This window comes from Haliaeetus albicilla, chromosome 27 (genome assembly GCF_947461875.1).
Source record: "Haliaeetus albicilla chromosome 27, bHalAlb1.1, whole genome shotgun sequence".
NCBI lineage: Eukaryota > Metazoa > Chordata > Aves > Accipitriformes > Accipitridae > Haliaeetus > Haliaeetus albicilla.
Genome location: NC_091509.1, coordinates 20,025,869 through 20,040,635, shown reverse-complemented (window position 1 = coordinate 20,040,635; position 14,767 = coordinate 20,025,869). Strand labels below are relative to the sequence as shown.

The 14,767-nt window shown below is 45.5% G+C and overlaps 1 protein-coding gene across 2 annotated transcripts in view; it reads right to left on the bottom strand.

The window, feature by feature from the left end:
* FSTL4 (follistatin like 4) overlaps positions 1–14,767 on the bottom strand; it is a 240,491-nt gene extending 225,724 nt beyond the window's left edge. For both annotated transcript variants that reach the window (XM_069772285.1, XM_069772286.1), the window contains exons 1-2: positions 14,654–14,767; positions 8,198–8,333 (exon numbers count right to left, since the gene is read on the bottom strand). In XM_069772285.1, the coding sequence (XP_069628386.1) occupies positions 8,198–8,323 (126 nt within the window). In that variant the 5' untranslated portion in view covers positions 8,324–8,333; positions 14,654–14,767. The remainder of the gene's footprint in view (positions 1–8,197; positions 8,334–14,653) is intronic.

Genomic DNA, 14,767 nt, shown 5'->3' with positions numbered 1-14,767 from the left:
AAATAGCCCATGGTTTGACAACAGTCACAACCACACATGCTTTGCCATACATGATTCCCCAGTTCAGGGCTGGATGTAGTTGTGCTGGTCGTTCCAGCCCACGAGGCACTCGCAGGACAGCCCCAGCACTGCCCCGTGGGGCTGCAGACCAGGCACAACAAGAGATGGAGCATGGGACAAGGCTCCCTGCCCTAAAATACTGCTCTGAAATGCATGCAGAGTCTAGCACTGTTACAAATTACAGTAGCCTCACAGTACTTTATACTCAGTTTGTAAGTGACATGCAATGCACATAGACAAGCTACCAACAGGGAGGGAAAAAAGATTGTTTCCTGATTTTTCTGAAACAGTTGTTCTTCCTTTTGTCCCTGCACATCCACATGTGGCCACATGCACTTTCCTGCATTCTAATTTGAAGAGAAAAGTGAGCACACTTTGCAAGGTTAGTAATTAAACAGCCAAAATTAGGCTTGAAATCGGGAAAGACAAGTTCCTGCTTGCTATTTCTTTCTAGTCTTCCTTTAACTAAAACCAGAGGATGAGTGCTTACAATCCAGACATGCACAGAGGCACATCACAAGCAGGAATCACTGAGCAATAGCTCAATGTAACATTTTAAGGTACAAATCTTCACAGCACAGTGTTGTTTTGTAGTTCTCTTTCTTTCCCAATCTCCTCCATTTGCAGACCAGTATTTACAGAGATTTGTATATGGCTGTGCATTTGCCATCCTCTTTTTGTTAGCAGCTGATGATCCCACAAGCATGATGCTTAACACGTACCACCAAGTTTGGCACCAACCAGGTACCAACTGCCCTCAAGTACAGCAATTCATAGGATAACCTTGCAGTGTTTTCAGCCTCCTGCCCTTTAACACTGATGTAGATTTAGTCAAAAGGAGTCCCTTTTTTATGACCATAAGCAAAGGTTAACATAGGGAACTTTGCCAAAAAATCCCAAAAAACAATTAATGCAGCAGATGGAAGAGATGCAGAAGAATAGGGCAACTTGTGGATCTGAAATGCGTTACCGTATTGCTGGACTATAGCAACCCTCCTACCAGATACCTTGTGGATCAGACTGCAGTGCTTGTGCAAGGGGATAAATCAAATTCAGCACATGCAGCTGGGCTCATGCTGGGTCTATCACTAAATTAGATGTTACCCCTGCACACACCAAGTCTCCAGGGACCTGCTCTCAGGATCAGCCTAACTGCTGTACAATTTCTAAATATACAGCCCTGACTCATTTAGCAAATTAATAAAGAAGCAGCTGCTGCTATTAATAGATTATCATCCCAGGGATTTTTTTTTTTTTCTCTTCAGAGCATGCTCTTCCTTATCTCAAGTGAGGGGTCAAGAAAATTACACTGACATCCAGTACAGGGCTAGGTGAGGCACTATGCATACCAATTCTAGCATTTGCAGTGGTTATGACTAATACACAGCTTAGTTTGACGATCCGGATTTTCTGTTTACAACCATGAACACAGAATATTTTCAAAAAAGACGCTAATGAGGCAGAGAACATCCACTTTATTTTTTTGAGCAGGCATGAGGAAAAAAAATAAATCACGCACTACCATTTAGAGAAAGCTTGCTATCAGTACAGACGCTGGCAATTTAGATTTGTCCTGTCTGGTATAAACACTGAGGGAAGCTCTGATGTCTCACATCACACAGTATCATCTGCTCACCCATACGGTAGCTAATTGAGATAATTGCTGCATCTCTGATTTTACTCACCACTATTTCTAGACTTCAGATGAGAAACCCAGGTATAGCTCCATAAATTTCCACATTGTCATAGCTCATGGGATGCCTGTTTTAGAAACCCCAAATTTGCAAATGTACCCTTCCTAATATAAAAAAACCTGAGAGTTCCCCTGCTTTATGGTAGAAAGTACTTTAAGTAGAACTGTCTTCCTTTAAAAACCACTGCTACAGTCTTTTTTTTTTTAGGGGACAATATGCTGCATTTGGTAAAAAATAGTCAATATTTAGTCTTTTGAGGTTAAGTAGCTTCTGAACAGAGTATCAGAAAGTATAACCCTCTGCCACATCATAGCCAAGTTAAAATCTCCTTAGATTTTTTTTATTTGCAAGATGTTTTACTCTGTCTTATTCTCTGCTTCAGGAATATACCAGCGTTTCCCCACCTAGGTATGATTTTTTTCACAGGTGCTCAACTGTGACATGAGAAAAACTTCCTGAAATTTGATTCCTGTGGTCAGTTTGTGCCACAGCTCAGCACAGAGCTGGCCACCCTGAGCCCATGGTCCCCGGGGGACAGCATCCAAGCACCAGCTACAGCACCAAAATTCAAGGTCATTAGTATCCAAGGTACCACTTAAACTGCAGGGAGGGCATCCCTGCAGCAGCTGGTGGTCCTGGTTGCTGTCAGCTGGAAGGTGATAGCCCCCAGCAGGTTGGGCAATGCAGGACCACTGAGAGGTATCACACACTGCATCTTACCATAAGTTTAAAAAAAAATAATAAAGGGAGCAGGGTTTTGTTTCTGTAAGGGACTGCATACAAGAGGGTTTCATCTTTAAGTTGTGCTATAGATGCATCCTGACAATCCCTGACACTCTCGCTATCAAACCATAACCATCTATGTAAACTAAAATTCTTCAAATTTTATGCCGTTATTCAAGTATACAGTACCTGCCTTGTTCCACATAACCTAACATTCCAATTTTCTAGTACTTCAAGCATAATAGCATCCCATAAGATACAGCATTTATTAAAACCTCTGGGTACTTGGGAAGGGGTAAGTGGGGTTTGGGGTACAGAGGAAGGACCCCAACATGTATATCCAAATACTATGAAAATATTCCACAGCACCTTGAACTGCAGATACTCTGACAACCAGCACTCAGCAAAAGCTTTTCGTCTCCACAGGGATAATATACTAGTTAAGATTTAAAATGGTCTACAAACAGCAATTACAGCTTGTTAGAGATATCACATAAATGCAGGTAACAAGGAGTGGCTTATGAGTATATACCAAAGTGATACAAAAATAAATTTAAGTCTTGTCTCCCTTTACTTTCATTAACTTTTAAAATGGGAGCAGGCTGTAGCCCAGTATAGATTTTAATTCAAATCTGATTCCTTCCTTCCTTTCACCAAACTGACTTACAAGCAGGAAGAGCACACACATGGCAGAGAATACATTACTAATAATAATTCTTAAAATAAATACCAGGATATTAGATCTTCAACTGCATGCAAAATTGATACACTGTGCCTGTCTTATTCCAAGCTCATGTTCTGAAACTACGCCTCTATTTGAATTATAAGCAAAAGCTTTTATCAAAAGCCTTTGCAATTTTGTACCTTACTTCCCAAAGCATTCCTTTCGCAGTCTGTCAGATCAGGAAATACGACTTTGCTGGGGGAAGGAGCACAAAATCATCCCCGTGACTCCCCTGCTGCTTGGAATAACCAGCTATGGTCTTCAGCTGCAGCAGTAAGTGAAACAATATTTAAGAATCTGAAGATAATTAGGAATTTCAGCAATAATTGATACTCCTGGACAAGTGCAGTCGAGGCTGTGAGCGGATTCCAGAGGTATGCTTTATCCTGTTCAGGATGGCACTGAAAGGCTGGTATGACCCAGCTGTTTGCCATCATGGTGACGTTTAAGGTGACATTTACTACTTAGAGATTTTAAGCAGTTCAGGTGTCATGCAAGTAATAACTAATGAACAAGTCAAACAATGGGTATCCTATACAGCCAATACCTTCCAAATGCCAATAAGGAAGTTATGATACCTTAAAGAAATGAGCATGTTTGCTACATTCATTAGCATAAAAATAAGAGTTGGTATAACTACACAGGATACTTTGAGGTTGGCAATATAATTTAAGGCATAAGCCAGATAAGGTAACAAACCTAATGGGTAAAAATTATCAAGGAACTGAAATAATATTGGCACAGCTGGCCTAGTTTACCCTTGAACTGTGCAGTAGCATATCTAATTTGGGCTGTGACAGCACACTAACAATGTCCCACTCCTTTCAGGGAACAGACAGTTAAGGTGCATCAGTGAGGTATGAACATCTTGCAGCACAGAGAAGGGAAAAGCAAACGTGCCAGCACTTGGATCTGCAAGAGCACAAGGAACATCACTTGTGAGCTCTGCACTAGAGAAGCTTCTCCAGGGACAGAGCTCTTCTCCCCACAGGAGTGTGGGGTGCTGTGCACACGTTTCTGGTGTCTCAGGAGGCTTTTTAAATAGGAGGATGGGTGGCAAAAATAGAGCACTGCATGAAAGCAATTAACTATTTCTACAAAACCACAGAGCAGTTCTGGTTCTGTAGCCCAGAGCAGACCGCAGGACGCCTGCCAGTCTGTACTGTAACCACTCAGGAGCTATCAGTGACATCCAAATATTTCCTGTAACAATTCAGCACAAAACAACTATACGTGTACCACAACACAGGATTACTCTCCACTTTCACACTATCCAGCTAGGACAATATTGTTCAGGCTACCTGCCAGCAGTGCCCCGGCAAACATAATACAGAATTTAATTTCTGGGATGCAGCGCTGTTTGAGGAGCTCCCTGCAGCAGATGGGAGACCCACTCCTGGAAGAGCTGATGAAGACCTGCGGCGCTGCTCTGCTGCACCACAGGTTGAGAAGAGGAGATGAGAAACTTGCCCCGAGGACCACAGCAAAACCAGCCTGGCTTGGGCACATACAGAAAAGCAGCCTCTCACACAGAAAGCAGGGAACAGGAGAAGGAAAGCTAGCTGTCAATTTTCAATATTTAATAAGATGCTCTTGTAAAATACCCCAGTAGGTTGAAAAATCAGTCTGAGCTACTAGTTTGGATTACCTCGTAGAGACTGAGTGGAGTAGTACTGCTGGCTTCCCATCCGAATCTCCTGGCCGAGTTCACCTTCAAATCTGTATTCCAGGTTTATTTTGGATCCAGGTTGTTTATGTCTCTTTTCTGCTATGCTTATGCTGGAAACTCCCTTCACAGCCACTGCTGCTGGCAATGACTCACAGAGCTACATTTTTGAGAATTCCTTTCAAGAGAGGAGAGGTGACCCCAGATCACACCACCTGGTGCTTCATGGGCAACTCAAAGCCCTTCTGAGCCAGCACAGAGCTGCCCATGAAATCTGGTCACCTCTAAAATGTCCAACTTTAGCATGGAATCAGCCTTGCTGAAGGCAGAGGCAAAACTTGTCCAAAAACATCACCCCGGAGTGGTGAGCTCTATATATTTAGGTATTTGGGTATATATTCCACTCAGTAGGATTTAGTGCCATGATGGTTCAACCCTGGGAAGCTGCACCTTCTAGCTCCACAGAAGTCCCTGTGCAGCACCCAGAAGCTTCAAGAGCTTTCCAGCACCCTCTGAACCAGCCTATGAGAAGTTTCACAATGTAAAAGTGACAGCAGTATTCTCCAAAATTAATATGGACCCGGCAGGTTGCAGCTTTTCAGTTAAATACTAACATTGCCTTTTTTTAATTACATTTTCTATTTTAGTTCAGTCTACACCCATTGAATTTCAGACTGCATGCACAGGTTTACTAACTATTCTAATCAGGACTAAAAATACTTCAGAAAACAAACCTCTTCTCAGGAACATCCCAGAAATTTGAGAGGTGGAAGGCTGAGCGTCAAGAAAACTTACACCATTGCTATGTTAGAGAGTTAATTTCTCATGCAGAAGGGCTGTATATTGCTGTCTATGGCCTCAAGACTTATTTTCCTTTATAAATGCAAAGCACAACTGCAATAATTCTACCACAGACCATGAAGAAATCGATTTAGCAATCTGAACATAAATTAAGCAATGTTTTTGATTCAGTAAACTTGTTCCTATGTAGATCAGAACAAGCATTAGTGAAGGTCAGTGACCCATACCCAAGTATTTGCTTTGATGAAGTTCATAGGAATTTTAGATCAGAGCACACTTCAAATTATTTGACCTGTAAATTAACCCTTTACACATTTTTTAAAGCAATTTTAGTGAATTGCTAGGAGCTTTTCTATTTGTGATTCAATGTTTTAAATGCATGTTAATGGAATTACATATTAATGAAACCACGAATTTGGTAACTAACAACCTTCTCGTGAATAAGGAGCTCCAAACTGAACAAAGCCCAATATCACTGGAAAAGGATTTCAAGTGATTGTTACTATTAAAAAGGTATTATGGCTAAACTATTTCCTGAAAGACAAAATAAACACTTTCTAAGAGAAAACAGCCATTATCTCAATTTCACTGACCTACCTGAAAGCTATGTTCAAGGCTTCCAGATTCATCTTGGTTTTTGGTGCCACACTGTATAAACGCTATTTCTTGTGGAACAAGCCTTCTGTACAGTTACTTTTTTAAAAAAATCTGCATTATAACTTACATCCCTTGAAGCTATTTTAACTGCATTCTTCATGCATTAAAAATTTTAATATTCACACCTGTTAAATTCTGTGCAAATCTGAACAAATACATTTCTAGCTTAGAACCTTTCACCTCAAGCAAGATCAAGTAATTGGTACAATAACTTCATGGGTTTTAAAGGAAGATCAAATGAATTAATGTCTTTCAAGTACTATAATAGTTCTACAATTTATGTTAAAGTAAATCATTTGAGTAATGAATTTAATTCCTCAGAGTAACTTTTTCAAAAAAACCTAATACGCATTAGTGAAGAATGAGGGTTTTTTTAAAATGCAAAAGCATGCAGAATATTTAAGTATTTTTAATAATAAAGCAAAAGTGATCTGAGACAATACAAAAACCTGTTTAAGAGAGTGCCATTGTACTACTCAAGTCTACACAGCAACAAAATAACAGTGGACATGTGGAGGGGAACTGTTTTTCTTCACTTTTACAGAACAGAGGATGGATACCTCAAGGAAAAAGTACACCTGAGACAGAACTTGCAACTGCAGAATCTCCAACTCCACTGAAATGATCTGAGTGCTGCTAAGTAGCAAAAGGCAGCTTTTTAATTGGCTTAAACTGCTTTATTGAAATAACGCACACAACTGTGGGTACTCGTAGGTGGGATGCGACTGGGAGAAATGGGATTCTCCAACTAGAACAAAATCCTGAGGTTTAAATATAAGATCCAATTGCAGCATGAATCCATTAAGGGGTCATCATTAGCCTGGCAGTGACTAATGTGTCTGCCAGTACATAAGTGTTCTAGGCAATGGCAGTTAAAAAAATAGCAGTCTTCCCTTTCCTTGCCTCCCCCACCATCTCCCACTTCCAGACATTTGAGTAATCATTTAGCAAACCTATGATAATCAGGAACTAATTAAATAACTGAAATTGTTTCAGCATTCATCATTTTCTTTTCATGAAAGTCACATTTCTAGATTTTTATGGCCTCATCCGCATGCCTCAGATTCAGACATTGTGCAGCAAGCCACATGGTGAGCTCTGCTCCAGAAAGTCACTGTCCCTGCTGGGACACCGGACACCGATCAGAACGGGGACCTTAATCCACCGCAACGAAAGCCAACGCTGTCACCTCCAGCACCCAAAAGAGGTTCAGTTGCTTCTCCACTCCCACAAGCCCAGGGATTGAGTGCTGACGAGGGCATTACTGTCCTGCATTAACGCACCCCGAGTCCCACCTCCCCACCGAGCCAGCAGCAGGGGTCCTCTCCGGTGGATGAAGATCACCATCCCTCGCTACGGCCACCGTGCTCCCATGGTCCCTCTCCGATTACTTTGTGCTTTGCAGGGTTTCGACATCAGAAAGTCAGGAGGGAGATGCTCTGGGCAGTAACTTTGCTGGTTCTCTTAGAACCACCTACGGCTCAGTCTTCCTTTTTTTAAGCAGCAAAAGGACTTTTTTCAGGTTTCACCTGAAGGTCCAGTGACCCAAAGGAAGAGCCAGGACAAAGTTTGCTTATTAAATTTAGTTTCATTCATCCCAGCAGCCCCAGCTGTAAAGAATTTGGGGCAAAGACAGCATCTCCACAATGGCCAGATGCACAATTTCCCTCCCAGAACAATGGCAGCATACTCAAAAAGTGTAAGAGCTTCTGCTTCACTGTTTCTTCACTGACCTCCTCAGCAGGTGTTTAATACAAATATACATGGGTAAGCCCTCACTTGTTTTCTGTTTGCACAGTATGCAGAGCCTGAACACAGCACAAAAATAAAAAGACAAGAGTTGCAGCCACAGCAGCAGCTGGTGTACAGTACCTCTTGATGCAACCTCCCCGCATCCGAATACAGCCTCCTGCTCCTGTCCACGTCCATCCATCCCCTCGTGACAGATGGGAAAACCCCAAGCAATACGAGAGATAACCAAAAGCTTCTTGATTTCATCGTTTCACGTCTGTTGAAAACAAGAGAACACTCATAAAACAATCATCTCGCAACAAAACCCAGCTCAGATTCAATAACACGGTGGAAGCTTCAGCTGACGGCACCCATCCACACTCCGTCAGTGTCGATGGAGCTTTGCAGACTCCCACAGCATATGCAGCAAAACATCGATTTTCCCATTTTGCACCCATCAATGTACTGGCAATGAATTCCCACATTATAGCAGTTTTGCGAAATATTTACCTCAAAACTATCCTCCACAGGACTTGCTGTTCCCACACAGCAACTGCAGAACTGGAGCCTTGGGATTTCTAAATCTAACTACTCCATCCAAAAGCAGACCACATCAAAACACGACATTATGGTACTGTGGAAGCCAAAGGGTGACTTTATCCCATCTCCAGAACCCCTAGCAGCACACGGTCACTCACAGTCAGGGACTCACACTTGCACCCTCAGCAGATCTTCAGGAAAGCCCCAGACACCCGCATTCGGGGTTGGTATTGGGACCAGTGCTGTTTAACATCTTTGTCGGCAACATGGACAGTGGGATTGAGTGCACCCTCAGCAAGTTTGCCAACAACACCAAGCTGTGTGGTGCCACTGACACACTGAAGGGAAGAGATGCCATCCAGAGGGACCTTGACAGGCTTGAGAGGTGAGCCTGTGAGAACCTCATGAAGTTCAACAAGGCCAACTGCAAGGTCCTGCCCATGGGTCGGGGCAATCCCAAGCACAAATACAGGCTGGGCGATGAGTGGATTGAGAGCAGCCCTGTAGAGAAGGACTTGGGTTGTTGGTTGATGAGAAGCTCAACATGACCCACCAATGTGCGTTTGCAGCCCAGAAAGCCAACTGTACCCTGGGCTGCATGAAAAGCAGCGTGGCCAGCAGGTCGAGGGAGGGGATTCTCCCCTTCTACTCCGCTCTCATGAGACCCCACCTGCAGTACAGCATCCAGCTCTGGGGCCCCAACATCAGCAGGACATGGACCTGTTGGAGCGAGTCCAGAGGAGGGCCACAAAAACGATCAGAGGGCTGGAGCACCTCTGCTATGAGGACAGGCTGAGAGAGTTGGGGTTGTTCAGCCTGGAGAAGAGAAGGCTCCAGGGAGACCTTATGGCAGCCTGCCAGTGCCCAAAGGGGACCTACGGGAAACCTGGAGAGGGACTTTGTACAAGGGCATGTAGTGATGGGACAAGGGGTAATGGCTTTAAACTGAAAGAGGGTAGATTTACATTAGATGGAAGGAAGAAGTTCTTCCCTGTGAGGGTGGTGAGGGACTGGGACAGGCTGCCCAGAGAGGCTGTGGATGCCCCATCCCTGGCAGTGTTCAAGGTTGGATGGGGCTTGGAGCAAAGTGGTCTGGTGGAAGGTGTCCCTGCCCACGGCAGGGGGGCTGGAACTATATGATCTTTAAGGTCCCTTCCAACCCAAACCATTCTGTGATTTTATGGTTCCCTTGGACCACTGGAGGCTTCCAGCAATGTGACAGAAAATATCATTATTCCCCTCCGATTCAGAGGATGACACTGCCTCGAGCAGACACAGCCACTGCCACCCCCTTAGGCTACGATCAGGTTTGCAGGGCCAGCCAGCCAGGGTCTGAGAGCTGACACCCAAAACCCAGGAACAGTCACTCTTCTCCCAGATGGTCACCAAACCCACTAAAACTTGCAAGACCTGAAACAAATTCTGTGCTGGCTTCTCCAACCACGATCTAGGTAAGCCCCACCTGGGGCTGCAACTTCTCCACTCATTTGCCTCTGTTCCAAAGAGAGACATTTCCAGTCCCTCCCAGACTCACCCTACTCAACAGCAGCACCATCTCCCTGGCAGTGCCCCACCACAGCCCCACATCAGCTGCAGGGGACTGGGAAGATGCAAGCAAGGATTTCCACCACAACTGCATCCTCTTTGACCAGCAGTCCTTGTCTTGTGTGTGGCTTGCTTTTGTTTTTGTTTTTTTTTTTAATTAATTTGGAAATCAAACAAATGCAGTTACTCAAAGCATTGTCAGATGGAACTACCATGTGTTTCATACATGCATAACCCTGCGTTGGTGCCCTGGAAGCTCAGCCAGGAGAGCTCCGTACTTCATCTGAACTTTTGGGGGAACAGGACACCAGATTGTGTCATTACTTTTCACAATAAAAATACCAAAGGAGTCTTCAGGCATGGTACCATTTCCATGGTAGCTGAGGGAAGCGTTGACCTTTCACGGCAGCTGCAGAGGATGCTAACATGGACCCGTAACGAAACATAATGACCACTTAATGAGGCAAGCAATGGCATTTCTATAGCATGCAAGTGACAGGCTGCTGCTTGGTTTGAGCAATATACATTAACAAGGCAAGTTACCTGCTAATGGCAAAATTAAGCCTAGCTGAATTAAGTCACCATGACATCCCTTGTCTTGACAGGACTCATTTTACAGTGTTTTCATGCCATGTATTTGCTGCAGGGTATACCCAAGCCTTGGCACATCGCTATTAATTTTGGAGCCACGACCATTTACACCAGCACTGACTCGGTTTCAGGTATTCTGTCTGCCCAAAGACACACCATCAACAGAACGAGCGCAGCCTACAGCCGCCACACACCACGCACCCATGGAGTTCAGGCATTCCTTTTTCTCAGCACTAATGTAAACACCCTGGATTGAGAGCACTCAGGATGAAATCAAAATTTATTAGGCTTTCTAAATTCCAATTAGAAACCTCAGATGTAATGTTACTGGGGCTACAAATAAATGTTTAATAAACCAAAGTCACTATATCAATAAGCGACAAAGTACATTGTTACATTACGAATTGCTCTTGCACAGCAATACTGTTTCTCACATTTTTAATAGAGGTATTTTGTATGCTCAGTTGATACTATCACAGCAAATACAACTATTTCACTTTGCAGTTCTAGAGACCTCTGACTCATATGCTGCTTGAAATTACAATCCTAGAGCAAAACAGGGTAATAGCTAGTTTAATGTATATTTAGTAAATAACTAACTGCTAGAAAACACGATGGTGTTTGGATTAGGATGCCTATAACATTGATGAAAGTGAAAAGGTAGCCTCTACCTGCTAGAAACTCCAGTTGTTTTATAAATGGAATTTGTAGAACATCTTTCTCTAGAGTCAGTTTAGAAATTACTTATTTTTATTGCATACTGACTGACAGTACACTAATTGCTCTCACTCATAGTAAGAGGAGGACACACTAATATACATTATTTATCTGAATAGCCTAAGCCAAGCAACAAATATGCACCATAAATATCAGGTGAGGGTTAACTCTGAAATCATACAGCATTTTCATGTCACTTGGCATCCTGAACCACAGCTCAGCACCGCCTTACCCTCAGCTAAGTGGAAGGCTCCTTGCAGAATCTGGTCTGCAGTTGCATCATGCAATACAGCTACCGGATTGCTGTCTAAAGTTCCCCAAAGTCAAGAGAAAAATTCAAATCGATTGAATAGATCCAGACCACCACTGTAAACTCAGGCAAGTTTTACTACCAATTTCCTTTCCTCACTTGAAAGAGGGACAGATTTGCAGGATGTGAGCCTGTATGGACATCACTACCCAGGTAAATCAAAGCTTGCATATGGAAATGTCTGCATAAAACAAGCAGTTGTACTCAAAAGAAAAAAATAAACGAACATTTGTGGCTGAACACTAGAAGTCTCTCAAGAGCTGGGGGTGGAGGGGGAGTCTATCACACACCTGCTCTTGGCAATGCATGTGAGCAGAGAGACAGATTTTAATCTACTGTGTAATGCAGAAATTAGTAATTGTAATGCAGATGCTAGAATTAAACCAGACTATTTTAAAGTAAATAAAGTTGAGCATCACACCCAGTTGTGACACATTTCCTTTGGTTTCAGGAGAATTACTTCCAAAGCAATTTTGGCTCTTATGTTAAAGAAGATACCATGCAAAGCCTAGAAGTTTACCTAAAGGTTGCAGTTTCTGCCTCTGAGCTAGAACAGCATTACAGCCTTCCTTGCAGCTGGCCTTGCTTTACTAAGAAATACTACCTCAAGCACAGCAGGACCACGCTACACACCATTACGCGAAGAAGCTCAAACACGATGGCTCACTTGCGCAAGCGGTGCCCAGCCTGGCAGGACCGTGCACCATGGCCAAGCCCTGCAGGTGCTGTTTTAAGACCAGCAATTGCAGAACGCCCATCCCGAGCTCGGATGAGTTTGTGCAGACACCAACACCCAGGGAGAGTCTCAACTCACAAGAAAATTGGTGCAATGCCTCTGGACGAAGAGGAATAACAGCAAGCAGATGCAAGCCAAAGATACAATCACAGGTTTTAGGGTACAAGTTTTAGAGCTGCTCAAGCAAAAAGGGTCACCTTGAAAAAGGAAGAGAACTAGTCACACTGGCCATCTGAGTGGAGAACACCACAGATTGTTTAAAGCATTTCTGTGATATGGAATACGAGCTGTCAAACAGCTAGATTGCTGCAGAGATCCCACAATTTCTTCTTCCACAACACGGAAGCTTTAAGAATTCAATTATGGTGACTGTAACAAGATTAAAGAATTTTCCAAAAGCAGCTATTGGCTTTGTTTTCAGGGCTACTTAAATTGTGGCGCTTTTTTATAGTATTGAGAAATTAAGAGTTCAAAATAGCTTTTAATGATTTCCAACATGCTTCACGTTATAAAGAAAGAGGTTGAACTTAATTACCTGAAGTTATGACTGTTGCTATAGCAAAAGGAAAGCACTCGGACTAAACCATTACCTCTATATAAATTGGCTCTATTAACACCAGATAAGAATCTGGTCCTCAGTTCCTCTGCCATCAACTGCTCCAATTGCTTCAGCCTTATCTAAACAGCATTTCTATGGCCTGCAAAATAATTTTGATGTCCATAATTTCTCAGTGAGTGCTACAAGCGCTACAAAATTAAGGAGAAAATCCGTTCTAAGATAACCTTTCAACGAGACATAATGAAGCCAAATAACCATTTCAGTCAGCTATCGGCAGTATCTTAGATAAATACTTAAAGTTTTGATGCATTAAGAACTCATTGGAACCAGCTACAATGTTTAAGTACAAACCAGACGTTCCATCTGAGCAAAAGCATACTTAAGAATATTCCATTTGATCCTTAAATTCTCCAAGACACTTCAATGCTCCCAGAAGAAATGTGGGGGACATCAATCCAGCAGGGATGAAGGGCTGCCGAGAAGCTCCTAAACCTCACAGGTGTTTAACCTTTGTTTTCGAGGCTGCCTCCGTGACACTTTGCTACGTTTCAATCACAGGCTTGCTCCGAGGTTACGCTCAGAGAAGTCCCGTACCATCCCCTCCATCACCCTCCGGCTGGGCACCCAGCGCTCAGCACCACCGGAAAGCCATTTATTCCCACCGGGCAGAAGCATTTTAAACAAGTTGGGAAGGGGAGCCCTGTATCTCTCATAAATAAAAAAAAATTTTAAAAAATCATCACTCTCTGCTTGCCGGCTAACAAACTCAAGCCGCTGGCCGTCGACGGAGGCACGGGAGGCTGAAGGTCGTACGTGGAGGGGGGGTGGCTGCGTGGGGCAGGCAGCGGGGCAGGCAGCGGGGCAGGCAGCGGGGCAGGCAGCGGGGCAGGCAGCGGGGCAGGCAGCGGGGCAGGCAGCGGGGCCCGACGGGGCGCTCCGCGGGGACGACGGCCGCCGGCACCACGGCGCCACCTAGGGGCCGCGAAGGGAAAACGCCGGCCCCACTCGCGACCGCGGCGGGACGCGCCGCCCGACCCCGCGCCCCACCGACGGCGGCAGCCCCGCAACTTCGGCACGGGGAGCTGGGGAGGGGGGAAAGAACCGCTGCCTCCCCCCCCCCCCCCACCCGCGCCTCTCCCTCCGCGCCCGAGGGGAGGGAGCCGCGTCCATCCCACGGGCGGCACCTCCACCTCTTGCTCCCCCACGCTGTGGAATTCGGGCCGGGGAGGGGGCGACCCCCTCCAAGGCCGTCCCACCACCCTCCCCCCCCGCCGGCTCCCAACCCCGCTGCGGCCGCCCACCTGTTACGGCGCCCAGCGGGCGGACGGGGATCCGCGTGGGGCGGCGGCGGCATCGGGAGGCTGCCCGGCCCCCGAGCGCACCCCGCGGAGCGAAGCGGCGGGGCTCCGGCGGCCGCTCTCCCCTCGGCCCGGGCGGGGAGGGCAGCGCTTCGCCGGGCGCGCAGACACGGAGGAGGTTGGCGGCGGCGGCGGGGAAGCGGCGCGAAGAGCAGCGGAACCCCGCGGTACGGGGCGGGCGGTGCCGCGCACCCCCGGGCGGGCAGCCCGCTGCGGGGGGCGCTGCGCCGCCACAACTCACCTTGGGGAAGCGGAACGAGTCGGTGAAAGGGGGCGGCGGCCGGGGCCGGCGGTACCGGGACGGGAAAGGCGACGACCGAGTACGCGGCGCGGGCCGGGCCGGCCCTATTTCAGC